Raw genomic sequence first — 27,951 nt, forward strand, 5'->3', positions numbered from 1 at the left:
TCTCCCAAAGCAAGTTGACTTTGTTAATGCTTTATACTAAGTCTTTGGTTTTAGGGAGGTCATCCCAGGCCCCACACAGAAGCTTCCTGGCCAGAGCCAGGTGAAGCAAGGAAGGCATCCTTTTAGGGTACAGAGTTTTTTTTAAAGAGGCACAAAAAAAGCCTCTGTAATTTTATTAGTTTTCTAGGGTTGCTGTAACAAATTACTGCAAACTGAGTGGCTTAAAACCATAGAAACGTTTTCTCTCACAATTCTGAAGCCTGGAAGTCCTAAACCAAGGTGTTGTCAGGTCCATGCTCCCTCCAAAGGGTCTAGGGAAGAAGTCTTCCTTGTCCTGTCCTAGCTCTGGAGTAATCCTTGGTTTGTAGCACCATAACTCTTAATTTCTGCTTCTGTCTTCACATGGCTCATTTCCCTGTGTGTCTGCTCTGTGTCTCTGCCTCCAGATCCCACTTGTCCTTATAAGGACACCAATCAGTTGGTTTAGGGTCAACCCTAATCCAGTGTGACCTCATCTTAACTAATTACATCTGTAAAGATCATAATGTGAATTGAAGTCACAGAAATTCTGAGGTTCTGGGTGGATATGAATTTTGAGGGGTCCCTCTTCGGCTCACTACAGTAATCAAGTTAAATAACATTGCAATACAAAATTGTAAATTAATGCAAAAATCTATGCTGAACAAAAGTCAAACTTTCACATAAAGATGCTCTGACAGGGATGGGATTAGGGTAAGGCAAGTGAGAATTGCAAGGGAGAATTGCAGAAGTACGGAGCTGAATGGGTAATATCTTTATTTAAAACTGGTATTTTGTTCATGGGTTTTTTTTTTTGCATGGAATTTAAAATATATTGTACTGCAATATTATTTATCATAACCACTGAGATTTTGGGACCCCTTATATTTTTTTCCAAGGTGAGAATCTCCCTTGTTGCGTCCTAGTCATGGCCCTGCTTTCTCACAGCATGGAGGCTCGGTTCCAACAGTGAGCACCCCAAGAGAACTGTATTAGCTTTTTGGGGTACTTCTGATGGCACCTTTTATGGCTAGCATTGAAAGTCATGTCACAATCCACCACATTCTATTCATTAGAAGTGAGTTACTATTGTGAGCCCATATTTAAAGGGAGGGAAATTTGACTTCTCTTGATGGTAGGAATAGCAAAAAATTAGCAGATGTATTTTAAATCTATATTTCAGATGTGCATACTTGTCTTTTCTGTGGTGCTCTTCTGCACACACTGTTTGTTTTTGCTTTTTAGGGCCGCACCCACTGCATATGGAAATTCCCAGCCTAGGGGTCAAATTGGAGCTGTGGCTGCAGCAACAGCAACATAGGATCCGAGCCACATCTTCAACCTATACCGTGACTCGTGGCAACGCTGGATCCTTAACCCAGTGAGCAAGGCCAGGGATCAAACTAGTCCGGTTTGTAATGCACTGAGCCATGATGGGAACTCCTGCACACACTGATTCATCTTTCCCTTATAAAGAGACTCTACCCCACTTCCTTCCTAGTGCTGTTAATACAATGACCCTGAAACTGGTTATAGAGAAAAAAGTGACATTGAAAAGAAGGTCCTAACTCACCACTGCATCACTTTGCTAAGTCAGAAAATTTCAGTCCCTTGATGTTTGTTGGCTTATCAAGTTGAAACTCCAATGCCTGGCCTTTAAAAGCCTTCATTCCGACTCTGTCCTTTGCAAGGCAACATAGTTTTGTTTTTGTTTTACTAGTAGACACATGTATATGTCTGTGATTGATTCAGCTCTTGTCTCTTATCTCCAAAGCAGTCTGGTTGTAGAGAGCTTAGTGATGCACGGCCAAGACTCTACAAGCACACTTCAGTGTTGCCAGCTTCCCCCTGTCAGGGGGCGCTAGAGAAGACTTGGAGCCTGGATAACAAAGAGGAGACTGCTCCTTCCTGTTCATTTATGGAACTCTCTGGGGGCTTCCTGTTGACTTGCAGTCTTTCAAGGGGAGCCTACCAACTCTTCTTCACACAAACAGAGGCAGTCTCTTCTCAGAGCAGCTCAATCCAGTTTGCAGTTTTACCAAGGCTTATAGAGCCAGCATCATTGTACTCCTGAGAGACTTAAATACCAGCTGGATACTTCCCTTCCTCAGGTATGAGTTTCAGCTCCAAGGGGCCCTGTCTGTAAGTTGTTAAGTTTAATAATAATTCTACTTTTCCCCTTTGTTCCCTTATCTCTAGGGGTGGACGTTGCTCTCTGAATTTGATACTTCTGTGACCCTTGAGAGTCCTCTGTGCTTTTTGTAACCAAATCAATAACTTTAAACCTAATTATAATTTAAAAAATAACTATATGTATAGACAACAGGTATGTTTTCTGTTGCCCAACTTGGACCTGACTGGATAGTCAGGGAAGCAAATCCTCGAAGATGAAGTGTGTCAGTGGGTTTGAGTTGGAACGCAGGTCTGATCTCACCCTGGAAACAGGGTGGTGGTGATCCATGGTGTGCCTTGGCGTCATGATGAATCATATTATCCTCCATGCTTGTGGATGATAAGGACTGTGGTGTGGAATGGATACTTATAGGGCCTTGGAGCACTAACAGAAGTTTATGAGTTTAGGTCTTTAAATGTTTAGCTCTAGTCATGGTCAAAGAACCAGGGAGCATTCATGACAGCCCTTAAGGAATTTCCTATCTTGTAGTCAAAGGGCTGAGGTAGCTGCTGAAAATCAAACACTTACAATTGTGTGGTTGCAGAACTACAATATCAATTAAATTTACAGCCTCTTCAGGGAGGCTGAAAAACAAATTTTCGAGTCCTTCTGAGCCTCCCTTGCCTGTGAGAAGTTTTCCTCCCTATGTCTGAGGAAACTAGATTTTTGTTTTTCTTGTGTTTTTTGGATTTTTAAAAATTTTTTGGCCACATCCATGGCACATGGAAATTCCTGGACCAGTGATCAAACTTGCACCACAGCAGTGGCAATGCTGGATCCTTAACCTGCTGCATCACAAGTGTACTCCAAAACTAGGTTGTTGGGTTTTTTTTTAATTTATATATAGTTGACTTACAATATTAGTTTCAGGTGTATGAAACAGTTATTCAAGTATTTGTATACATTATACTCCATTTAAATTGGCTATGGACCCTGTGCTGTACAACATATCTTTGCAGCTTATTTCTTTCATCTATAGCAGTTTGTACCTCTTAATCCCCTACCCCTATTTTGTCCTTCCCCCTTTCTTCTCCCCAGTGGTAACCATTAGTTTGTTCTCTACATTGGTGAGTCTGTTTTATCATATACACCAGTTTGTTTTATTTTTTAGATTCCACGTATAAGTAATAACAGTATTTGTCTTTGTCTGATTTATTTCACTTAGCATAATACCCTCTAGGTCCATCGGTGGTGTTGCAAATGGCAGAATTTTATTTTTTGTGGCTGAGTAATATTTCATTGTATATGTATACACTGTATCTTTTTTTTTTTTTTTTTTCTTTTTTCTTTTTACAGCTGCACCCCTGGCATATGGAAGTTCCTGGGCCAGGGGTTGAATCGGTGCTGCAGCTGCTGGCCTATGCCACAGCCATAGCAACACTAGATCTGAGCTGCATCTGAGACCTACGCCGAAGCTTGTATCAATGCCAGATCCTTAACAACTGATCGAGGCCAGGGAATCAAACCTGCATCCTCATGGACACTATGTCAGATTCTTAACCTGCTGAGTCACAACAGGAACTCCTACATCTTCTTTATCCATTTATCTGTTGTTGAACAGTTGGGTGCTTACATAGTCTTGGCTATTATAAATAATGCTGCCATGAACATTTGGGTACATATATCTTTTTCAAATTGGTGTTTTTGTTTTTTCATATGTATACCCAGGAATGGAATTGCTGGATCATATGGTAGTTCTACTTTTAGGTTTTTTGTTTGTTGTTGTTTTGTCTTTTTAGGGCCACACATATGGCATATGGAATTCCCAGGCTAGGGATCAAATCAGAGCTGTAGCTGCCGGCCTACGCCATAGCCACAGCAACACAGGATCCTTAACCCACTGAGTGAGGCTAGGGATCGAACCCATGTCCTCGTGAACGCTAGTTGGGTTCGTTAACTGCTGAGCCACAACAGGAACTCCTACTTTTAGGTTTCTCATGAACCTCCATAGTATTTTCCATAGTGGCTGCACCAGTTAACATTCCCACCAATATTTGCAAGGGTTTCCTTTTCTCCACATTCTCATCAACATATGCTATTTGTAGACTTTCTGATAATAGCTATTTGGGCAACTGTGAGGTGATATCTCACTATGGTTTTGATTTCCATTTCTCTGATGATTAGCAACATTGAGTATATTTTCAGATGGCCTGTTACCCATCTGTATGTTTTCTATGGAGAAATGTCTATTCATGCCTTCTGCCCTTTTTTAATTAGGTTTTTTTTTTTGATATTGCGTAGTATAAGCCATTTAAACATTTTGGATATTAACCCCTTATTGGACATATAATTTGCAAATATTTTCTCCCACCCAGTAGGTTGTGAAACTAGTCTTCTTGCTTAAAAATACTGTAGTAAGATCACTTGGAGCAGTTTTCATTCTCAAGAATCACCCAACTGAGTGCTGTCTGACCCAGTTTTGCAGTAGACCCATCACTAGGATCTCATCATACTCTGGCAAAGAAAGCACAAACTCCAACTGAAAAAGAAATAACTTACACACTGAAAGAATTAAAAGACTCTGCTAAAAAAATATGGACAGAAGCCTGGGAATATATGTGAAGTGGATGCTGAGAATGTGAGATGGACAGACTATAACACTATGTACTTGGGCCAAATTGATTGATGTGGGTGCACTCAACATATATTCTGGATTTGATGTTTTAGGATATATAGTTGGATTGGCTCTGTACTTGATTGGTTAACTCAAAAAAATAGTCTCCTACATTTAATGAAGCTGAGATGCCAAAGCTTCCCTAGCATTATGTGGAGGGAATCCAAAGGCTCAGGGTGATAGAAGTGTCAGGGTAGACATATTCTGTGTGGCTTGCATACCACCCCTCACCTCCCACCACACCCCCTGAGAGGGCCAGATTGAAACAACAAACATTTAATATATCTCACAGTTTCAAGGGTCAGGAATGGTTAGCAGGGTAGTTCTGCTGAGGGTCTCTCATAGGCTATAATCAAGATGTTGGCTGAGAGTCTTAGCTGAAGTCTTGCCTGGGGCTGAAGGATCTGTTGCCAAGATGGCTCACTCACATGGCTCTTGGCAGGAGGCCTCTGTTTCTCACCAAAGGAGACTCTTCATAGCAGTTTGAGTGTCTTCACATCACAGCAGCTGGCTTCCTCCAGAGCAAGTGACCCAAGGGAGAAAGAGCAAGGCAGAAAAGCCACAATGTCATGCCTCGCCTTGGAAGTGAGGCTCTATTCCATTGATCACAGAAACCAATCATGATATTCTTGGAGGGGACCACACACGGGCAAGAATACCAGAGGCAGGAATCACTGGGATCCATCTTGAAAGCCAGCTGTCACAGCAACTTGGCCTTCTACCAGCCAGCTCTGCCACCTTCCTTCTCTGTAGATGCCTTGCCAAGCTTCTGAAGACCAGGCTCAGGGAGCCAGGTTGAGTTTGGTTTAGCGAAGGTCTGGTTTGTGAATCTGGGGAATTTGTTGAAGTGTTGGGCTAAGAGCGATGTCAACTTCAGTCAGAGAAATTAATATTGTGCCTTTTCCCCCCACCATTGAAGATTATAGTGGGGCCATGGATCTGTTTGGAGACATAGATGACATTTCTTCAGAGAGTGATGGGGACAATCAACCACCTATTCCAGGAAAGCCTGTTGTAAGTACAGTTACTAATCACAACTGGCCCCACTGTTCAAAGCTGAGGAAAAAGTTTCAGAGGCTGATGGGTTTGACTTGCTCATGTAGAGAGAGGACATGGGGAGTTCCCGTCGTGGCGCAGTGGTTAATGAATCCGACTAGGAACCATGAGGTTGCGGGTTCGATCCCTGCCCTTGCTCAGTGGGTTAACGATCCGGCGTTGCCGTGAGCTGTGGTGTAGGTTGCAGACGCGGCTCGGATCCTGCGTTGTTGTGCCTATGGCGTAGGCCGGTGGCTACAGCTCCGATTCGACCCCTAGCCTGGGAACCTCCATATGCCGCGGGAGCGGCCCAAGAAATAGCAACAACAACAACAACAACAACAACAACAAAAGAGAGAGGACATGGATAATGAGCTGTCTGAAACATTTGATGAATAGTGACTTTCTTGGCTATGTTGAATATTAGGGGGCAGAGAAGGAACTGCTTGAAGTGAATTTGATGTTGAACTTAAGGGGCTAGATGTAAGGATTCATAATTTGAAAACCCTTGATTTAAAATTTTTTCTTATTCAGACCTGTGCCAAGAAGTGTGTACTATTTGACATTCTTTGATTTTAATGGTTACCTAGTGAGGGGCTGCATACCTCTGTTGCTAAATATCTTATGCAAACTGATATGTCAACATTTTTTCTGGTAATTCAGGCTAACAGATCTTGTTTTGCATGGTAGTTTTTTGTTTTTGTTTTGTCTGTTTTTTTGGTTCCCTTTTTTTTTTTTTTGCAGGGAAAGAGAATGAAATTTGGGGGCGAGGCCTGGAGGGGTTACTGACTGCTTTATCTCTGAAGCAGTGTCTAAATTTACTTCCTGGACTTGCCATTGTGGCTCAGTGGAAATGAATCCGACTAGTATCCCTGAGGACATGGGTTCGATCCCTGGCCTCGTTCAGTGGGTCAGGGATCCAGTGTTGCTGTGAGCTGTGGTGCAGGTCGCAGACGTGGCTCAGATCTGGTGTTGCTGTGGCTGTGGTATAGGCTGGCAGCTGTAGCTCCGATTTGACCCCTAGCCCTGGAACTTCCACGTGCCTTGGGTGCGCTCCCCCCCAAAAAAAGCAAAAATAAATGAATACATAAATTTACTTTCTGCCAAACCTGCATCTGCCTAGTGCAGAAGGAGAGCCAGAGCATTTCTAATGTCATTCCAAATTCTCACATTCTTATATTTCTTTTAGGACGGACGTGGAGGACCTCAGGACCAGCGGGAGGAAGAGTCGATTTTTGAAACAAAAATAGAAGTGGAAATTCCCATTATCAACTCTGATTTAGGGAATGAGTTGTACTTTGTTAAACTACCCAAATTTCTCAGCATAGAACCCAAGTAAGAGGACTGATTAAATTTTTTTCCCGTGATACTGAGTAAAAATATGTGGAAAATAAATGTTTTCTTATTTATAATGAGTCAGCTAATCACAAAGATGGGAGATTTCTCAGGTAACTCTGAAAAAATAAATTTAGGATGTGCCGTGACAGAAAAATGATGAACTATTGTGTGAGAAAGTTTTAATACTTATAATTTTAGCATTTTGGCACTTTCTTATAAATGAACAGACATCATAGTAGAGGAAGGTATTTTTCACTATCATAAAGCTGAAAATCAGAAAATGAGAGTAGGAAGTTTGCTAGAGAAATCACAAATGTTCAGTGCAAAAGCCATCATTAATCTAGAAAAGACAGTGATTTTAGACAACAAAATATTGTTGATGGGATTCACGAAGGTGCACAAATGCAAGCACTTGTGAAACTAAACATGTCACTTTAAAAATATGAAAAGATGGCGTTCCCGTCATGGCACAGCGGAAATGAATCCGACTAGGAACCATGAGGTTGCAGGTTCGATCCCTGGCCTCACTTAGTGGGTTAAGGATCTGGCGTTGCCATGAGCTATGGTGTAGGTCACAGACGCAGCTCGGATCTGGCGTTGCTGTGGCTGTGACGTAGGCTGGCAGCTATAACTCCAATTGGACTCCTAGCCTGGGAATCTCCATATGCCATGGGTGTGGCCCTAAAAAGACAAAAAGACAGGGAAAAAAATGAAAAGATAGGTCATGTGTCACCTATGCTTTAGGGAGACATATTTCACCACAGACACAAAAAATTTTTAAATTTTCAATTAGTCCCACTTGGATTTTATTTCAGGTAGTATGCTTTAGAATCAAATTTTGGCGAGTCACAGACATTGAAAAACTTACGATCTCTGGAGGAGACAGTTTGGGGGGTGGGGGGATATGCTTGGGCTGTGGGATGGAAATCCTGTGAAATCAGATTGTTATGATCATTATACAACTACAGATGTGATAAATTCATTTGAGTAATAAAAAAAAAAATCAAATTTTGGGAGTTCCTGTTGTGGCTCAGTGGATTAATAACTTGACTAGTATCCATGAGGATGAGGGTTCAATCCCTGGCCTCACTTGGTAGCTTAAGGATCCAGCATTGCCACAAGCTGTGGTGTAGGTCACAGATGTGGCTTGGATCTGCCTAGACCAGCAGTTGCAGCTCCCATTCCACTTCTAGCTCAGAAGCTTCCATATGCCACAAGTTGGCCCTAAAAACCAAAATAAAAAGAAAGAAAAAGAAAAAATCAAATTTCAAGAAAGTATAGTAATATTTTGCATACTTTGAAGTTTTACCTGAAGTTATTTGTCTACTGTGATTTTTTTAAAAACATATTGGTACATTTTGTAAAGATTATTATTTTATAGCATTAATTATATTGAATACTAAAGATGGCTAATACTTCATTAAAAAACAATTTTTAGGCCTTTTGACCCTCAGTATTATGAAGATGAATTTGAAAATGAGAAAGTGCTTGATGAGGATGATAGGACCAGGTTAAAATTAAAGGTACGATTCCACACTTTATTCCTATGTGTGTGTTTTTAAGTTTTTCCCTTTTATACAGTAACATACAGAGATAACATTTTGACACTTGAGCTTAAAAAAATGATCTTTATGTTTACTATTCAATCAATAAATAACTGTTTAGAACAAGGAATTAAATGTCTTTTCAAAGTATTTTTAGGGGAGAAAGTACATAGCCTTTAAAAAAAAAAATCCATGTGGAACTGTCACTTTTCTAACTTTTCTTTTGGGGTCATAATTTTTGGACAGAAGTAAGATAAAAATTCTTGAAAACTATTAGCTACCCCTTCAGAATAAATGATAATGTAGCAAGATATATGGAACCGCCTCCACACTTTATAGTGAATCAACCCGAGCAACTTACCTAGTAGGAACATCTCAGGGCTCTTTATGGACATTCAGATTATGCACACAGAGAGAGGCCTTGTCATTAGGTGCTTTCCCTCAAGGAGGCCAGAGTGGCAAAGCCCTAGCATTGCTCTCACAGGAATGGCTCTGGCTTTGATGAGATTTTGGATGAGCTTCTGCTAGGCACTTCACTGGTAGCAGTGGCGGGACCTGTTTTTATGCTATTTTTGTGATTCCTCACTTTATGGGTAAGGCAAAGCCCAAGTCTCAGGTTTTAATTTATTGTTAATTAATTGTTTATTCTTTTCTTTTTTGCTTTTTAGGTCCACACCCATGGCATATAGAGGTTCCCAGGCTAGGGGTCCAATTGGAGCTACAACTGCTGGCCTACGCCAGAGCCACAGCCGTGCCAGATCCAAGCCACATCTGCAACCTACACCACAGCTCACAGCCAGATCCTTAACCCACTGAGCGAGGCCAGGGATCGAACCCGCAACCTCATGGTTCCTAGTCGGATTCATTTCTGCTGCAATACGACAGAAACACCAATTTTTTATTCTTTAAAAAGCATTTTTTTTTAATGTAATCCCTAGATCTCCCCTGTCTTACTAGGCTAATGGGCCCTTTTAGCCCTTCTTTTATTGGGCTCATAGCCCTTCAAGTGAGGCTGCAGTAGGCAAAAGTCTCCATTGTAACTGTCTACCTCACATGGACCCAAGGTTTCTGCTTCCATTGCCATGAACTGAGTGCAGAGATTTAAACAAAACGTCTGCTAGTTTAACTAGTATCTCCAAGTATCTGTAGAAGGTTGCCTAATCAGCTCTTTTTTTGGTGAGCTTATTCTCCCACTACCTATGAATTCTTGGCACATGACTATATGTCACTTGAGAAAGGAATATGCAGTCATTACACTGGTTTTCTAATGGCTTTGTGTTTTGAACCAGGTAGAAAATACTGTGCGATGGAGGATACGCAGGGACGAAGAAGGAAATAAAATTAAAGAAAGCAATGCTCGGATAGTCAAGTGGTCAGATGGAAGGTGAGCACAAATGCCTGAAGAGTGTGGAAATAGGAAGTTCCCAGGTGGCAGAGAGGGTTAAGGATCTGGCATTGCCACTGCTGTGGCATAGGTCGCAACTGCAGCTTGGGTTGGATCCTTGGCCCAGGAATTTCCTTGTGCCATGGGTGTGCCTCCCCCCACCCCCCAAAAAAGAGTATGGAAATACCCAGAGGGAGGATGTGGATAACTGACATTAGCTGTATAGGACCTTATTTGGGAGTAAACTTTCATTAAAGAATTAACAAAAACCTAGGCCTCTGGCATTACCTGGGAAACCTGGGAGAAATAGATAGGGCTGAGATCACAGTGTTGGCCTGTTGGGAGACTTTAGACACCAACCCAAACTGTGATCAAATCCATGGTATCTACTTTGTTGAGGTGAAAACCTTATGTTAGCGCCCATACGTGGCTATTAGACATTATAAATTGGTATATTTGGGAAAATGGTTTCTATTTTACTAAAATTTTACTAATTAAGTGGTAGAGATTGGGAAAATGATAAATACAATTACTTTTCATGTTGAAAGGAAGATGGACTTTACCACATTTTTTAACTAAAATGTTAACCAACGGAAATGTTAGCTAACATTGTGATAACTAAAGCTACCTCCTTTAGTTAGTTTGCCATATCTTTTCTGAGTTTTTCTATGAATTTGGTATGAGGACAGAATCCTGCAGTTCCACAGCATTTAAGAACAGCTAACAGGGTAGAATGGAAGCTATAGGGTTAGTAAAATATCCGAATGATGTCTGCTTCTAGCCTGTCCCTGCATTTAGGCAACGAGGTGTTTGATGTCTACAAAGTCCCACTGGAGGGCCATCAAAACCACCTGTTCATTAGAGAAGACACTGGTCTGCAGGGACAAGCCATCTTTACGTCCAAACTCACCTTCAGGTAATTATTCATAATGACCTATTGCTACTTGAGGTTAAAGAGCAGCACGGTAGAGAGGTTGGTCCTGATGGACGTGATTTCGAGGTGCAGCTCATCAGGGCCCATCACCTTTGCTGCAAGTTGCTGTTTCTCAGGGAGCCAGTTCACCAAATGGAAACCAAAAGGAGCCGGCCGTATGAACCACAAGCCTGGTTATTAATTCACAGTGATCACCACACCTGGCCAAGGGCCTAGACTGCCTATGCCACTCTGCTAGTCAGTGTGTCCTTCCCCTTTTAGGAACATTTATCTGGGAAGCCCACCTATCACAAGAATGCTCTGGGTGTGCGCATGGGCGGGGGCCATGGCCTGAGCCCCAGGAGGCCTCCAGTGCTGCGGAAGGTTCAGCTACAGCCTCTCCACACACCTCCACCCCGCAGGACACGGTGCTTATCCTCTGTGCGGCTTCCCTGAAGGAGCCGAGCACTTAGAGGACTGTCACAATGCATTCAAGGCTTCTTTCTGGGGTCAGGGAAATGTTCTGAATCAGGCTGTGGTCAAGATCACACAAATTTACAAGTGAAAAAATTGCTTCATAATTTCTTAAATGAGTAAGTTTTATGGTATGCAAACTATACTCACGAAGTCTGTTGCTCTGTTTTAAAGCCTGTAGTGGACAGACAGCTCTTGAGGTTCGGTTTGTTCTCGGGTAGCTGTTGCGTGAGAATGCTGAACCCTAACCACTTGATGTAGGTCCCCATGACTTTGTCCCTTTGAAGAATGAATTCAGCAAAGAGACTGAGGGTAGTGAGGCAAATAAGTGTTTATTAAGAGAGAAGAGAGAGCAGATAGGTGTTGAAAAAGCACAGACAGGGACAGGCTGGGATGTGGGGTGTAGAGAGCGAGATAGAGACAGAAACAGAGAGAAAGAGCAAGAGAGGTAGAGAGAGCAAGAGATCTTTTAAAATCACTTGTATGGGAGTTCCCCTTGCAGCTCAGCAGGTTAAAAATCCAACTAGGAGTTCCCATTGTGTCAGTTAAGGAACTGACATTGTATTTGAGGATGCAGGTTTGATCCCTGGCCTGGTTCTGTGGGTTAAGGATTTGGCATTGCCACAGGCCGAGGTGTAGGTCACAGATGCGGCTTGGATCTGGTGTTGCCGTGGCTGTGGTGTAGGTTGAAAATGTGGCTTGGGTCTGGCATTGCTGTGGCTCTGGTGTAGGCCGGCAGCTGTAGCTCCAATTGGACCCCTAGCTTGGGAACCTCCATATGCCACAGGTGCGGCCCTAAAAAAAGGCAAAAAAAACAAAAAACAAAAAAAACTGTCTTCTTCAGTCAAAAATGCATTGCTTTTTTTATTATAATTTTTTAAATATTTGATATATATGTATATATATATATTTTTTTTTTGGCTTCTTAGGGCCACAGCTGCGGCATATGGAAGTTCCCTGGCTAGGGGTCTAATCGGTGCTGCAGCTGACAGTCTATACCACAGCCACTGCAATGCCAGATCTGAGGCATGTTTGTGACCTACACTACAGCTCATGGCAATGCTGGATCCTTAACCCACTGAACAAGGCCAGGGATTGAACTGGTGTCCTCATGGATACTAGTCTGGTTTGCTACTGCTGAGCCAGAACGGGAACTCCAAGAAATGCTTTGCTTTCTGCACCAGAGCCTCCTGCTGTCCTTGTCCCCCTGGGCTGTCATGAGGACCCCCACTACTGTGACCTGCCTCCTTGCTTTGATCTTCCTTCCAATTTCATCTACACGGAGGGACTCACCTTCAGTTCTTAAATTGTGCCTTCTGGCCTCTGTGTCACACACAACTGAAACTTCCTATCTCTTCTGTGATGGAGCTTGAGTTTTTTGTAAAAGCCCTAGACCCTGCCTCCTGCCTCTCCCCCACCCTTCCACTCCCACTTTGCCCCGTCAGCTTTCCCTGGGAGGTGGTGCTGAGGGAGGAACTTCCTGGGGAGTAAGAGAGTAAGGAAGGCCCAAAGGAGAGGGTGTGTCAAAGGAGAATTGTCACTGTCCACAGCTGTGTTTGCTGTTGGTACGATTGTTTCCAAATATTCTTAGTAAACACTGAGGTTTTGTCTGTTTCCCGCAGACCTCACTCTACAGACTATGCCACACATAGAAAGGTGACCCTGCCCCTTGCTAATAGATCCTCGAGGACACAGACGATCAGAATCTTACCAATTGCTGGTCGTGATCCTGAATGCCAACGCGCAGAGATGATTAAGGTATGTTGGCCAGGTTTCATCCTTGGATTTCGGAGGGTTATTAAGAACTGTGCTTTCTTCGGATAGCATATTAATTCACCATTGTTTGTTGCACACTCATTTAATTTCCTGTAGTTATCAGGGAGCCAGCTTAACCTTCTAAGCACTCCAGTGGTTAACCAGAGTAATGGTCATAGTCAATGGCCTCTGGCCAGATGGAGCATTCCAGACACTTGGGTGCTCTCTCTCCAATCTATGAGATTTTCAGATGGAAACTGATAATTTAAAAGATGGAACCTTGGAGTTCCCTGATGGCTCAATGGGTTAAGGATCCGGCAGTGTCACTGCTGTGGCTCAGGTTCATTCCCTGGCCTGGGAACTTGCATTTGCTATGGGAGTGGCCAAAAACAGCAACAACAATGTAACCTTTGACAGGTATCAGAAAATTGTGTTAGACAGGTAATGATGTAGGAAGGTCAAAAGGACATTCCTGACTCATTTGTCACTGGCCCTGCCTTGTGAACCCGCTTGTGCAGAAAGCCAGGCAGATGGAAGGGAATGAAGGCTCTACTTGGGGACTTGGGGATGCTCCCCTACCAGCACCTCCCTCCCAGACAGGACTATCTGGGCCCCATGCAGTCTGGTGGAGCCTGGGCAAGTCAGGGGTCTGTCTCAGGTGAAGAGACACTGCCTCCCTCTTGCACCCCCTGGGTCTGGATGAGCTTCCGCAGGCCCGCTGCTGCTCTCTGGGCTCTGCCTGGCAGCACAAGGGACACTGCAGCTCTCAAGGCCATGCCTGTGCTACTTTTGACAGGGTGGGTACTGTGAGGGAGGCTTTCATTTCACCCTTGTGTTGTCTTCATGCCCGGGAACCAAACAAGACGATGACCTGTGTGGTAGCAGAGCTGTGACTTGGAGAGAACTGCCCCCTGAGGACATAGATGTTATCCTGGGGGAGGCCTTTACATGTTCTCTAGAGTAAAGTAGCTTCAAGTGGGTACTTGGCTAGTGCATTTTTTTTTTTTTTTTTAAGTTCAGCTGTTTATTTGCTTCTTTACAGAAAGAAGAGGAACGTTTGCGGGCTTCTGCTCACCAGGAGACCCTCCATCTCAGGGAAAAGCAGAACCAGCAGGGGCCGAGTGCCCACATCCAGGACCCCAGCAGTGACAAGGAGGGCAATGAAACCGTCAAAAACCATCACCAAAGGGAACACCGAGGTGAGCTAGGTGGGGAGGTCACACTTTGTCATCTCAGGGCTGTGGGGACACTTGTGCTTTTGCGCGGGGCGGGGGAGGGGGCTCCAGTCTTGCTGTTATTCATTCAGGACAACAGTACAAAGGCCTTTTGTTTTTGTTTTTATTTTTTTTTAACTTAGCTGGGAAAATAAAATCAATTAAACAATTTATGTCCTTATGGAGGAAAGTGTATGATAGTCAGTTTGCCCACTTGTGTAATTAAGGGCCCAATGTTTAAACTCTCTGGTTTTAAAAAAATATGTGCATGAAGTCCTTTGGGTATGAAAGTTACATATACCTCTTCATCAACACTTTAAAAAAGTATTGGCACCTCAAGGGAAAATACACAGTGGGAAGTAACAATATTCAGCAATAGAAAAATTCAGGTATAAACGGGTCTTCATCTTTGAAGGTCAATCCCATATCTAAAGTTCCTTTGCTTTCAGAGGAACGGGCCAGAATCTTTTCTTCAGAGAGTGATGAGAGACAAGATGAAGATAAGGCTCAAAGAATGCTGAGAGCAAAGAAACTCACCAGTGATGAGGTAAAGCCGAATATATTCAATCTGAAGGGGTTTTCCCTGTGCCCACAAGTCAGCTCCTGGAATAAAGAGCTCACCTCCCAGGAGCACAGACAGATGTCTACACACCTCCCTGTAGCTCAGTGAGATGAATGCAGTGACGACACTAGGAGGGCCTGACTCTGTGCGAGGTAGGAAACTGCCTGGAGTAGTACCTGTCACTGGGTGTTGAAGGCAGAGTTCTGGGTGGGCTGGCAATGCCTGTGAGGAATGACACACAGTCAAGACACCAGGGCCGGACGAGAGAACTAGAAATAGTTTGGTGTGGGAGAGCAAGGGGCCTCTCGCGTTCATCGTGGGAACTGGGCGTCCTCACTATTTGGGTATAAAAAAAATAGTGGAGGGTTATTTCACTTCCATGTTATTAAAAATTGTTTTCCTTTAATTATTTCCTTTTCCACTTAGAAGATCACAAGTGCAAAGAAATTTTAGGTCCTAATTATACAAGCAGTCACGGTGTTGCTAGTGGGCCATAATCATTCGCTCAGTGTTTTCTGAACACCAAGGGGCCCCACTCTGCATTTGGTTATAGATCAGAGGGAGCATGTCCGTAACAGAAATGTCTCTTACTGTGTAAGGGACACATTCATTTTTCATGTAAAAATATACACCTGAAACTTTGAAAGCATGCTGAAAAAGCACATAAAGCAATCAGTCCTTTATTAAAAATCGAAGGCTTTAAAACACTGAAAGTACTGAGGAAGCAGAGGAGTGCACTTCAAGTCCCCATCAGGATGGAGTATGGAGCAAGGTGTCCCTCGGCACTGCCCACCGCCCTGGGAAGCCTGGGCTCCCCTTGCCTGACCTGCAGAGACAGGGTCTGTGGACAAGGTTGCCACTGGGAGGTTGAGTTCTAACATGACAGGCTGGCTTCCCCCCATCGGCTCAGAACTACTTTAAACAAAATTTCCAGAAACACCCAGGAAGGAACTTTACATCTTCTTTCTTGTATCTGTTCAGGAGGTGAACCCTCCGGAAGGAGGAAAGCAGGGAGTGAAGAGGAAAAGGATGACTGAAGCATAAAATGTGCGCTCACTGTAAATCTGGTTTTCAACAGTTTGTTTTAAAACAATGACGAAATGACTTGTTTTGATTGAAGTGAGGAATTGAGTTGCTTTTGCATAACCCTAGTTGTGATTTTAACATGTTCAGGAGCAAGTCTGTGCCTTTAGAAAATCCATTCTTCCCAAAAAGAAGTTTATTTTGCTAACTTGTTAGCTCTGGGTCTTGGATTTCTGAGCACAGCCTCACCCCGTGCCCCTGGGTGGCTTAGGTTCAGCTGGGATATCGCCTCCCCTGGAGGGTCCTCCCTGTGCTGCCCAGCAGGGCGCTCTGCTGGCGTGACTCTGACTCTTCACTGACCCCACCGCCCTGTGACCTTGTCAGAGCAGGTACTGCACAGGAGGGCTCACTGGAGACTTGGAGATTTGGCAAGTGCTATGCAGGCCTTACCAGTTCTCACCCTCCAAACAATTCCAAGGGCAAGTGCTGTTATTCCCATTTTACAGATGTGGAAGTTAAGTTAGAACTTAAAATCTGTCCAAAGCTTTTTCTTCTCAAGTTAAAGAAAAACATTTTTGAGATAAGGGTCAGGAACTTATTTGCACAGCAGTCACAAAGCTGAGCAGATACATTAGCGACCTTGTAGAGAAAGACACTCAAAATACCTGAGAGAAATGGTCAGCAAGAGGTTTAGAGAAAAGAGCAGTGGGAAACAAAACCCCAGATCTCACTTCTAGACTTGTAAACAGTGCAGTAGCTGGAACATAATAGATACTCAATATTTTTGAATGAGCAAACTGGCGACATTATCTTGGGCAAAGTACTTAACTTTTCTGAAGTCAGTTTCCTCAGCTTAGTGGGATTTAGCCTTGACCATGTAAATCTTTCATGAGTTAATATTTATATCCCTCTACCTCTGAGAGTTGCATACCAATTAGATGTGTGTTTTTTTTTAAAGGGCTTATTGTTAATTAGAAATGGTCAAAGAAAGAGAAATGGCCCATCATCCTACCACACAGAAAACCTGGATATATTTCTCTCCATTTCATAAAGCATAGTTTCATAGTTATGTAGTAAATGCAGCCACAATTAGCACTCACTCCCGAAAGGTCGTTTAAAGATTCATCCAGCAGGTGGAAAGGTACTAGCACAGTTAGTCATGAGGTTGGCTAGTCTTTCCAGGCCTGGCCTGGACCAACAGGAACAGATGGGGCAGTTGGGCAGAGCCTAGAGGCCCTCAACCCTTGCGGACTTGCCTGAAAGCTTAAGGTTTGAAGGATAAAAGATGTTTGGCAATTTTGGACCCATATGTGGTTGTCCACTCCCATTGTAGGTACCGAAAGGAGCAGGGTGCCGCTGTGCTGAGTGTGAGGGCATTGTCTCCCCACAGGCACAGCTCCTGGTGCCACGTCCATCCAGATTCAAAGGAGCTGGAGTTACCTGACAACTCAAGCACCTGAGCCTCTGACTTGCCCAATAAGACAGGCATCAGGACTCCGGGGAATGTTAAGTCCAACAGCCATTCTTGGAAAGCCCACCAACACTAAAGATTCAAGGGGCATTTCTTGATTCCTTAAGTTTCAGAATTGAATTATTTGACATTTGTCCCCCAAAGCTTCCTCAAACCCCATTACAAGTTTCACTGATTTTCTCTTTTGGCTGGTGACTGATGAGCAATGTCTTTGCTTTACCGTAAAATAATCTCTAGTTTGAGAGCAGGATTGATGCCCATCAGGACCAGGACGCATTGTATCATAGGACCCTCTTTCTTCAAATTTGTCAACTGAATTCAATTTTATGGTATGAAATTGAACCATATGAACTTACTACTTTTACGGTTATAAATGGTCAAGTGTTGACAATTTTATATGATTTAACTTGGTAGGGTGGGATAGTGGAACTCGGGGAAATAAGCTTGTTCTTTTCTTCCTATGTGAGGAATAAACTTTAGAATATAGAAACTAAAGAGATTTTCCAAAAAGTCCAAGTCTACAGGATATTTGATAAACTTTATTGAAATTATTCCATTGTGAAGTGGCAAATTCTAAATGCCTACAGTCCATAGTCTTCAAAAGAAACTTTGCTGTGTTATTACAAACCAATATTAATAATATTAATATTTTGGAATATTTAAGTATCAGTATTATAAAATTCATTGCTTTTACATTTATAAAAATTGAAAAATTAAAGCATTTAAATGCCTGGTTTCATATGACAAAGAAAGATACACTGTTATAAAGGTAATTTTCAAGCTTTTAAACATAACTAAACCAAATATAATTCATCTAAAAAGACTAGGAGAAAAAGTGGGCATTTATTCAAAATTACAATTTTTGAATGTGTATGACCATGTGTGCAAATTTTTTTTTATAATTCCTAAGCAAATCTAAATAGCTGCAACAGCTAAATCAAAGATTTTATTCTTTGAAGAAAAAAGATGAAATTTAAACTCATATACATATTCACCAAGAAGCACCCAGAATTTGTTCTTAAACTTTACTCTCTGAATGGACTATAATATAGGACAAAGACATTTTAGGCCTATTAATTGCTTTGCAGTATTTAAAACAAACTGATATCTGTAGAAGAGGGAGTTAAGCCTCATGCATGTAGACTCTAAGGGAGTCTGATTATCTTAAAAAGTATAGGAACTTGAGCAACGATGCTAAGAGAACATGGCCGGTGGTGCTTTGCAGAGTTACTAGCTATTCTTCCCTGCAGTAGGTGCCCTACATAAAATTCCATCTATGCCAGTGAAGGCTTTCTAAAGTACTTGGTTATGGTTTACAAGATTGGCTCCTCTGAATGAAAAGACTGCAGGCTAGAGTTTCGCATTAACAAACTGTTATAAATGCTTTGTTATAAAAAATTCCAATTTGTTCAGCTTTTATAGGGAAGGACTCAACAGAACTAAATTATAATCCAGAAAAATCAATATGATGTAAGAATGACCAAATTAAAATAAGAATATAAAAATCTTTATTATAAATATGATTTTCTCAATTTAAAAATTTGTGCAGAGTCCCTTTGAGAAATAGCTAGAAACATTAATGGTCAGTGGGAGCTGATGGAAAAGATAGTTCTATAGACGTTTAGACTGAAGAACTCACACCCCTTGACAGGAGTTGCTCTGACACATCCAGTGTGCTTCGTTCTCGTGGGTGCTATGTCTTCCGTTAATACTATTCGAAAGTGGAGTGGTCTTGAGGGGAATGAAATAAATAAGACAGAAAGACAAATACTATGTGATCTCACTTATATCAGAATCTTAAAAAACTATAGATACAGAGAAGAGAATGGTGGTTGCCAGAGGTGGGGGCATGGTGAAGGTGGTCAAATGCTATAAGCTTCCAATTATAAGAGAAATAAGTCCTAGGAATATGATGTACAGCATAGTGATGATAGTTAATAATACTGTATTTGTATACATGAAAGGTGCTAAGAGAAGAGGTCTTAAAAGCTCATCACAAGGAAGAACATTTTTTAAAATGTGAGGTGACAGATGTTAACTAAACTTATTGTGGTAATCATTTTCCAATATGTGCTTTTATCAAATCATTATGTTGTACACGTTAAAACAATGTTATATGTCAACTATCTCAATAAAACTAGAAAGAAAAAATTTTTCAGTGAAATGGCATTGAAATGAAGGAACAACACTGGATAGTACTGGACTTACATTGCTATGGACATTGCTATGGACTCCAGAAAACAACGATCCTCGTATATCACCTGGGAGGTAACACTGATTCCTAATTTTATAAAGAAAAAGTGAGGCAGTCTTGGGACCATAGAGCCAAACATTTAAGATTTTATGACACCCCATGAGTCTTTTAATCTTATTTTTAATGGTAGCAAGGGATACACAGTGTACAATAGAATGTGACTAACATTTTATCAAAACATTTTTTCCTTTATAATTTTCATTATAGCCTGGAATCCCCTTTTTAAATGAAAAAACATCAGATACTGTCAATGGAAAAACAGTTTACAAAGTTCTATACATATAACTTTTCCAGAGGGCATCTATTTCACAAAGCAAGTATGTGGCTTATTTCATTCAAATAATGAGAATTTGAAATTTAACAACCAGGATAATTCTTAAAATCTCTACCAATCTGCTAATTTTTTAAAACACAAAATGTCTATTTGGCCTTATAAATGACAGGCAGCCTTAGAAAATGTAGGCTTTAGCTATAGTATATAGCACCAAAATCCATTTTAATAATATCAACATTAATAATATTGATTTTTTAAATACATGCAATTTCATGTAGACAAACTGGAAAAATTAGAAATTCAACAAATATGAATATAAAATTTGATAAAATGGGAAATTGAGGTTTTTTTTTTTTTTTTTTTTTGTTTTTTTGAGTTTTTCTAGAGCTGCTCCTGTGGCATATGGAGGTTCCCAGGCTAGGGGTCGAATCAGAGCTATAGCCACTGGCCTACGCCAGAGCCACAGCAACGCAGGATCCAAGCCGAGTCTGTGACCTACATTACAGCTCACAACAGATCCTTAATCCACTGAGCAAGGCCAGGGATTGAACCCGCAACCTCATGGTTCCTAGTCAGATTCATTAACCACTGCACCACGACGGGAACTCCGAAATTGAAAGCTTTTAAAAAAACAAATTTAAAAATGCAAAGAATATTCTTTGTTTAGATAACCAGATATGTTTATATTGATTAGACTACAAAAACTTAAATTATTAGAAAATCTTTGGTTTAAAAAAAATCAGGAGTACTTCACAACCTTAATCTATTATAAAATTTTAGAGCAGTATAGAAATACTGAAAGTTATTAAAAGGGTAAAAGGTGCCAGATTTTTAAAGATCAAAGTAAACACCCAGTTTTCTCCCTTATAATTACAACACTTGAAAGATTTTCTGTACTCAATCAGATGAATGTTCATGCTTATTTATTAAGAAATCTTTTCTTCAATTATATAATTAACTGTTGTAGCTCAGAATTGGAATGGTACAAGCAAAACACTCAACTTTTATCACACTTTGATAAATAATAAGTGAAAAAGACATTACTCGTAAGTATGATAACACAATTCTAGGGAGGGTCCCACCTAACCTGTATTAAAAAAACTTTGGGGAGGAAAGGGTAATGTATTGACTAATAGGTCAAGGCAAGCAAGGAGACCTTGCTGAAAGTAGACTAGTAGTTCTGCATACCTGGTCCATGCTGAGGCCCCACCCTGCTGGAACTGTGCAGTCTCTAAAATCAAGTTCATTTCCAAATTCGCTTATGACAAGGGGGTGGGGGAGAGTGAGCTTGACCTGCTTACTTGAAAAAAATAAAATAAAAGCCCAGCACCCTATAACTGAAAGGGAGCAGCAGAATAGTGCAAAGTCATTTTTTGGCCCCTTTAAAACAATGGATACTGATTCAAAAAGACACACACTCAGTTCTCATGAGGAAAGCTGTTGCCTGTTAAGAAGGCTTATTACAATAGTACACAAGGAGCTGCCTAGCTCATTAGGTAAACAGTCCAGCCCAAGCCAAAGGAGCAGACATTTTATACTTCAATTATAAAAATTTCTTAAAAAATTAACAGCCCTCCCCCTCCCCACCCTGGATACTGAAATGAGATTCTTCGCTTTAGGAAAAATCTCCCTGTAAGTGATACAGCCAGGCCTGAATTGTTAGGCCACAACTGCTCAGATTTCTTTGTCCTATCTTTTGTAGCTATAACACCTCAGCCACCTCCTGCTCCAGAGGCTGCCCTGGAACAGGGTGTGAATACAGGTCTAACTTGTCCATCACACTATTGGATGTGGAGTCTGTCTTCCCACCCTAGTACACTGTTCAACTGTTCACTCTAATACTTTGAGCAAGAGCAGACAACTGGTGTTATGAAAAATTACTTCTATAGATGTGGACCAAAAAGTACAAGATCAAAGGAAAGAGATAATAAAAATTAGATTTATCAAGAACAGCCATTTTCCTTATTGGTTAGAAAATCTGGATAAGTGGCGATTACACACCACTCAGGCAATTCTGCACTGCATATGGGAACGTCTCACTCTCCTGTGCAACTCTCAGCTTATACCCAGGCTGGTTTCTTAATTACTTTATAGTGACCATCAATTTAAATGACCATTCTGCATGCTCCTCAGACTTAAACTCCACCATTTATTACCTTTGATTTCATGTGTTTAACAACAGCTTTCTTTTTTCTTTTACCCCAAATAACTCAGAGTTGGCTGCATGCCTCTTATAGGGAAGAAAATAGTTTTCCTGCTCTAATAATTTTATTACTCTGAGCTTTCACAAAAATAATGCCCACATGATTAAAAAGAAAAACTGTAATGAATGTAGACATAGCTGTGCTTTTAAGCAAAGTGTGTAACCTGACCAAGCTGATGACTGTTGAAAACAACTGTAGGTGTGGCTGAGGCCCTCGGGCAGGTGCGGGGACATGGGACGCACCGCATCCTCTCTCCCAGAAATCGGCTTTGGTCCAAAACACGACTAGATTTTGAGTAGCCTGTTTTAAAATGCTGGCGTTTGCTTTGCTAGTAACAAAAGACACAGTCTTGCCAAGTTTATGTGTTCTGAACCATGGAAAAAGTGTCCATGCCATGAATAAGGAAAGTTTTGATGTGCCTTGTACCTAAGAGGTGCAACAGCAATTCTGACATCGGCAATGTCCCTTTTTTGACTTAAAAAAGATTGTTTCTTAAAAATGTTCATAATACATAAATGACTTTCTAAACTCTGTACAATTGTGTTTTTTTTAACCCAAGACTTAACATAAACCATTTAATTAAGCTAAATTAAAACTGATTTTAGTAGAAAGTAGAAATACTGCTTTAGAATACAAAATATCTACTATTGATTTTACAATTTAAAATTGGTAACAACTTAAACTAGAAAAGATACATGTAGTTTAAAAAAAAAAAAAGATTTCCAGTCTTTTCCCTTCTACCCAGGAAAATGTTATTATCTGACATCACAACAGGAGGCCTTGGTGAGCTTCAAAGTCTCCCACAGATTATACCTGGTGGACTTACTGGTGGTCTCCTTCAACTCGCCTCTTGCGAACTATGAGAAAAATAAAGAATGTCAGAAATCCCTGTTCATTTGTACAATGTTATTTTGCTTAAAGCAAATAAATTTCTGTGTAATCCAGTTAGGGTTGTACAAAAATGAATTGTCAATCTGCAGTTCACCTGGCCATTAAAATAAAAAATTCTCATCCTTCATCATTATCACTTACCTGTTGAGCACTCAGCTCTCCTGTGCTTACACAGCAGCATTAGAAATCTAAAACAGGAGTTCCTATTGTGGCTCAGTGGTTAACGAACCCGACTAGCATCCATGAGGATGTAGGTTTGATCCCTGGCCTTGCTCAGTGGGTTAAGGATCCGGCATTGCTGTGAGCTGTGGTGTAGGCCGGTGGCTGCAGCTCTGATTGGACTCCTAGCCTGGGAACCTCCATATGCTGCAGGTGCAGCCATAAAAAGACAAAAAAAAAAAAAAAAAAAAAAAAAAAAGGAAAAAAGAAATCTACAACAGAATGGTCAGCAGTCACCTTCAGGTCACTGTGCTTGTCTCAAGTGTGTATTAAAAACATTTACACCTTCATTAAAAAAATAACTTACTATGTTAAATTTTGAAATAACATTCAGGCAGCTGAGATTAGACATTATTAAAAGTAACAATTTGCATGCTCTTCTGATTATTTCCTTAGTGAAAGAACATAGCAAAAACAGTTTTGTCAGTTTCAAAGGTAAGTGACTTGCTACTACTGCTCTCCAAATTTTCCTTCTCTTATTTCCTATAAAATGAATCAGTTCAGGGCTCTGACAAAACCACACATGCAAAGTAATGAAAATCTTAGACCGGAGTAATGTGGTGATGTCCCATCTGGCCAACTAGTTCAGCTGATGGGGTAAACACAGGTGCACACCTGAGGGCCCCCGCCCCTCACAGGCTGCTGACCCTGCCCCTCCACGCTGTGCTCACTAGCTGCAGGGCAAGGTCTTCTGCAGCAGCATCTTGCTTCCCTCATGTTCACCTGTCAGCTACCAGAGAGCATTCGCTCAGGGCTGCTCAGCACTGTAGCCAACTCCTATGTAGGGAGGACAGAAAGCACAGATTCTGGGGTTAGTAAAGAATGTGAGTGCTGCTTTCTGCAGTGTGCTCTTTGGCAAGTAAGTGAATCTCTGAGCCTCAACTCATCCTCCATAATAGAAGAATAATGATACCTGTACCTCATAGCTGTGCAATTAAAGGCTGCTTAGTGCAGCAGCAATACAGGAAGCATTCAAAAAGGGTGCTCAGCCCATCACCCACCATGGTGGGGTTTTGGGGTGCTCCTGGGGTCAGCCATCTTTGCAGGGTGAGGAAAGCCAATTTAGCTTTTCTAGTTAGAGGATTTGCATGTACACATTATTGGCTTTGATATTCTTACCAGTAAGTTCCTCTGTTTAAGTTACATGGTTGGTCTATTAATTCCTATACTCTCTTCTATGGAAGCAAGTGGGAAGACCACCTTTGTTCAGCCTGAACTGACTGTTTAACAGAGGCATGAAAAGCCAGCAGGTGCATCGGCCTCCTGGCCAGGCTACCGATTTTGCTCTCATGCTATCCTGACTACTGCTTCTGTTTACTAGTCTTCAAGAGATGAGTCCAGTAAAGTGATGTGCATAAAAGCTTGTCCAGCACCAGGCTTGGTGCTAGCTAGAAAATAAAAACCAGGAGAACTGAAGTGTCAAGTCCCCATGAACATTCTCATACTTATCTAACTAGATGCACCCCTGACTCTACTTTTAGTTCATGTTAATGAAGAACAAGTTTCATGTGTTTATGGAAAGAAGAAGGGAAGAAAGCAAATGGAGAACTGAGCCCTCAAATACAAACTCAATTCATGTATACAGATCTCTGAACACCACAGAAATATCTGAAAGGCAAACCACATAATTCTTTAGCATAGAACATTTCCAAGAAAAGTTTGAATTGCAGTAGTGTTTGGATGTTATTGCAGACCATTTCAGATTGTAAATTGCATGTTATTAAAAAATGCACATTATAAACAAGATCAGTAACAGATGGAACAAACAAAAAAGGTGTACAAAACTGATTACGCAGTTAGTGGAAAGATAGTAACGGGAGACAAAGTTCAACTGAATATTGCACATACACCATGTAACCTCTTTGCTTTAGCTCTGATACTTCGTAGCTGGAGAGAAGGCCAGGAGGTAGGATTATTTCAATGAAAAGTTGAGACTAAGAAAACAATGAGAGAGGGAAACATTATCAAAATCAGAACACTAAAGCTCTGACATGGCCCTGTTTGCAAGGTAAAGAAAAATTATATGCCCAAGAGATGCTGTACAAGTCTTGTTCTTTGCCATCTCTGTCCCGTTAGCACACACTAGAATGTAAGTAAGAAGACATGGTCTAGGCTTGCAACCTTGATCCACAGGCAGAGATCAAAGTGCAGGGCTGGAAAAAAAAAAAAAAAAATCCAGCTGAGGGTGGATGGGGGAGGCTTCTGTGAGCATAACACGGGAGAGAAGACAGGCAAAAAGCCACTTTCGACTCCTCCTTCTCACTTGGTGCCCACTTACTGCCAAAGCAGTTCCTCAGTTCATCCTCTGGAGGAAAGACTACCAAATCTGGCCCTATTAACAATTCTTTGGCAATTTCTTTCCAAAACCCACTCCACTAAGTTCTCAATACTTCATGATTAATCAAATGCCAATGAACCCTAATATCGTTTCCTCTCTATCTCTAGAAGAGTGATAAGAATAGTGTTTTGAAAATCATTTTAATCATGCACTCAATGACCTACAATGACTCTCAAATGCCTCAAGATAAAATCCAAAGGAATCTAAGTTCCTTACCACATAATTTTAGTGCCTCCTATCAGAATTCCCTCTTAATCTCCTGGCATCGTTGTTTAGCAAGTACTTGTCTGGATCCTGCATCCCGTTATGAGTCAGTTCTCAAAATCTGCAGGCTGTCTTCAGCACATAAATAACTTGCTTACTCTCAAATGTGAGTTTTTTTTTTTTTTGTTGTTGTTGTTGTTGTTGCTATTTCTTGGGCCGCTCCCGCGGCATATGGAGGTTCCCAGGCTAGGGGTCGAATCGGAGCTGTAGCCACCGGCCTACGCCAGAGCCACAGTAACGTGGGATCCGAGCCGTGTCTGCAACCTACACCACAGCTCACGGCAACGCCGGATCGTTAACCCACTGAGCAAGGGCAGGGATCGAACCCGCAACCTCATGGTTCCTAGTCGGATTCGTTAACCACTGCGCCACGACAGGAACTCCCTCAAATGTGAGTTTTAATTCATGCAAGTCCTCACTCCAGGAATGTCCGTATTCTCATTTCATGCCTGAGACCCCTATCTGAAAATCTGGTTTGGACTAGGATGAAACAGCATGGCAAGGTGGGGACAGGGTAGGGGTGGGGGTGGCTAGAGAGCTACCAGCACAAAGATGTTTGCCTTCTGCTACCCCTGCTTCATGTCAGACTACAACTTCTTCAACACGGCCTCCTCATCCTCTATTACACACGCCTGTGGATAGTTACTCCACTGCTCAGTGCTGACAGCAAGCAGCCTAGGAAATACTTTTCATCTGTTCCCCTCATCTTCCACCTGCCAAAGTCTCCCTTACTCTAACATCAGGCCTTCCTTTCTCACAGAGGTCTGAGCACAGCGTCTGCCACAACAGGCTTGCAGAAGAGCACAAGCACTGAGGCCGTGAAAGGCTGCTGTCCCTGTTACATACAGGGACATACACGTATGGGCTTGTGCTCTGCTGCTCCTGCGGGACAGCTGCTGGCACAAGCTCCTCTGGGAGGGACACAGATGAGTGGGTGAAAAATTTGTTAGTGGGATCTCGGAAAAGCTAAGATGCTTTCTTAAGACAGGAAGAATGGAGACACTTCTAGCCTAAGTTTATAGCTATATAGCTACCAGAAAATTGCAACTTTAAGCAGGTTCAAATTCTTTCGCTTTCTTTTTTTACTTACTAAATCTTTATTAAGTATCTAATAATGTCAGGCATGGTTTTAAGAGAGTTGTGGATTCAACAGATAGACGTGGCCCCTGATCTCCAAAAGCTTAGTCATTGAAAATAGACTATAACAATCAAGTATAATCAACTTTCTGGGTAAAAATCTAAATTTTTTAGAGTCAATAATGTATATGTTCTAAAAGTTCTCTATAAAGTTCAGACAGACTTGAGAAATACTGCTGTAAAAAGCAAAACTAAATTCCTCAAGGAAAAAAATAGAAGCCATATTAAAATATTAGCATGGCTTTGCAAACTACACCTAAAATCAACAATACACCAAAAACGAGAAGGGTTTTTTAAAACTTCTCTTTTTAAAAGCAAGAAGCTAAAATCTTTTATGGGAAACTATAGCCATCAAAGGAACTACTATTTTCCACAGTAATCTGGATTAAAGGAATGAAGCCATAGGTTTTGTTTAGTTTTGTTTTTAGGGCCACACTTGTGGCAAATGGAGTTTCCCAGGCTAGGGGTTGAATCAGAGCTGCAGCTGCCACCCTATACCACAGCCACAGCAACACAGGATCCAAGCCTTGTCTGCAACTTACATCACAGCTCAAGGCAACAGTGGATCCTTAACACACTGAGTGAGGCCAGCCGTATCCTCATGGATCCAAGGAGGATTAACTGCTAAGCCATGAAGGGAACTCTGAAGCTCCAGATTTTCTGCTCCAGAAATTTTAAAAATATGCAAATTCAGGAGTTGCCTGGTGGCTCTGTAGGTTAAGGATCTGATGATGTCACTTTGATCCCTCGCCCAGGAACTTCCACATGCCCTAGACATGGCTAAATAAATAAATAAATAATTTAAATAATATGCAAACTCAAATAGGGCTAAAGCCTAAAAGAACTGCATCT

General features: G+C 41.5%; 2 protein-coding genes across 4 annotated transcripts in view; one reads left to right on the forward strand and one right to left on the reverse strand.

The window, feature by feature from the left end:
- On the forward strand, window positions 127-22,953 carry LOC102158569 (RNA polymerase-associated protein LEO1-like). Of its 3 annotated transcripts, none has more exons than XM_021095379.1 (9): window positions 127-2,129; window positions 5,725-5,819; window positions 7,030-7,175; window positions 8,617-8,701; window positions 10,012-10,106; window positions 10,888-11,022; window positions 13,116-13,251; window positions 14,291-14,447; window positions 14,912-22,953. In XM_021095379.1, the coding sequence occupies exons 2-9, from the start codon at window positions 5,739-5,741 to the stop codon at window positions 15,130-15,132; spliced, it is 1,056 nt and encodes a 351-aa protein (XP_020951038.1). In that variant the 5' UTR covers window positions 127-2,129; window positions 5,725-5,738; the 3' UTR covers window positions 15,133-22,953. The 3 variants fall into 3 exon arrangements, with proteins under 3 accessions (XP_020951038.1, XP_013848441.1, XP_020951020.1); XM_013992987.2 differs by lacking the exon at window positions 127-2,129 and having other exon boundaries at window positions 4,198-5,819; window positions 14,912-15,009; window positions 16,006-22,953; XM_021095361.1 differs by lacking the exon at window positions 127-2,129 and having other exon boundaries at window positions 4,198-5,819.
- Window positions 22,513-27,951, reverse strand: part of TMOD3 (tropomodulin 3) — a gene marked incomplete at its 3' end in the record, with an annotated part of 83,918 nt that continues 78,479 nt past the window's right edge. The window contains 1 exon segment of the mRNA NM_214294.1: window positions 22,513-23,107. Coding sequence (NP_999459.1) covers window positions 23,073-23,107 — 35 coding nt within the window.

The sequence above is a fragment of the Sus scrofa genome, chromosome 1 (genome assembly GCF_000003025.6).
Source record: "Sus scrofa isolate TJ Tabasco breed Duroc chromosome 1, Sscrofa11.1, whole genome shotgun sequence".
In the NCBI taxonomy this organism is placed as follows: Eukaryota; Metazoa; Chordata; class Mammalia; order Artiodactyla; family Suidae; genus Sus; species Sus scrofa.

Coding starts and splice junctions, on each gene's coding strand:
- LOC102158569 (XM_021095361.1), top strand. CDS start 5,670: ATGTCAACTTCAGTCAGAGAAATTAATATTGTGCCTTTTCCCCCCACC. Junction 11,023..13,115: donor ACGTCCAAACTCACCTTCAG/GTAATTATTCAT, acceptor TGTTTCCCGCAG/ACCTCACTCTACAGACTATG. Junction 14,448..14,911: donor TCACCAAAGGGAACACCGAG/GTGAGCTAGGTG, acceptor CTTTGCTTTCAG/AGGAACGGGCCAGAATCTTT.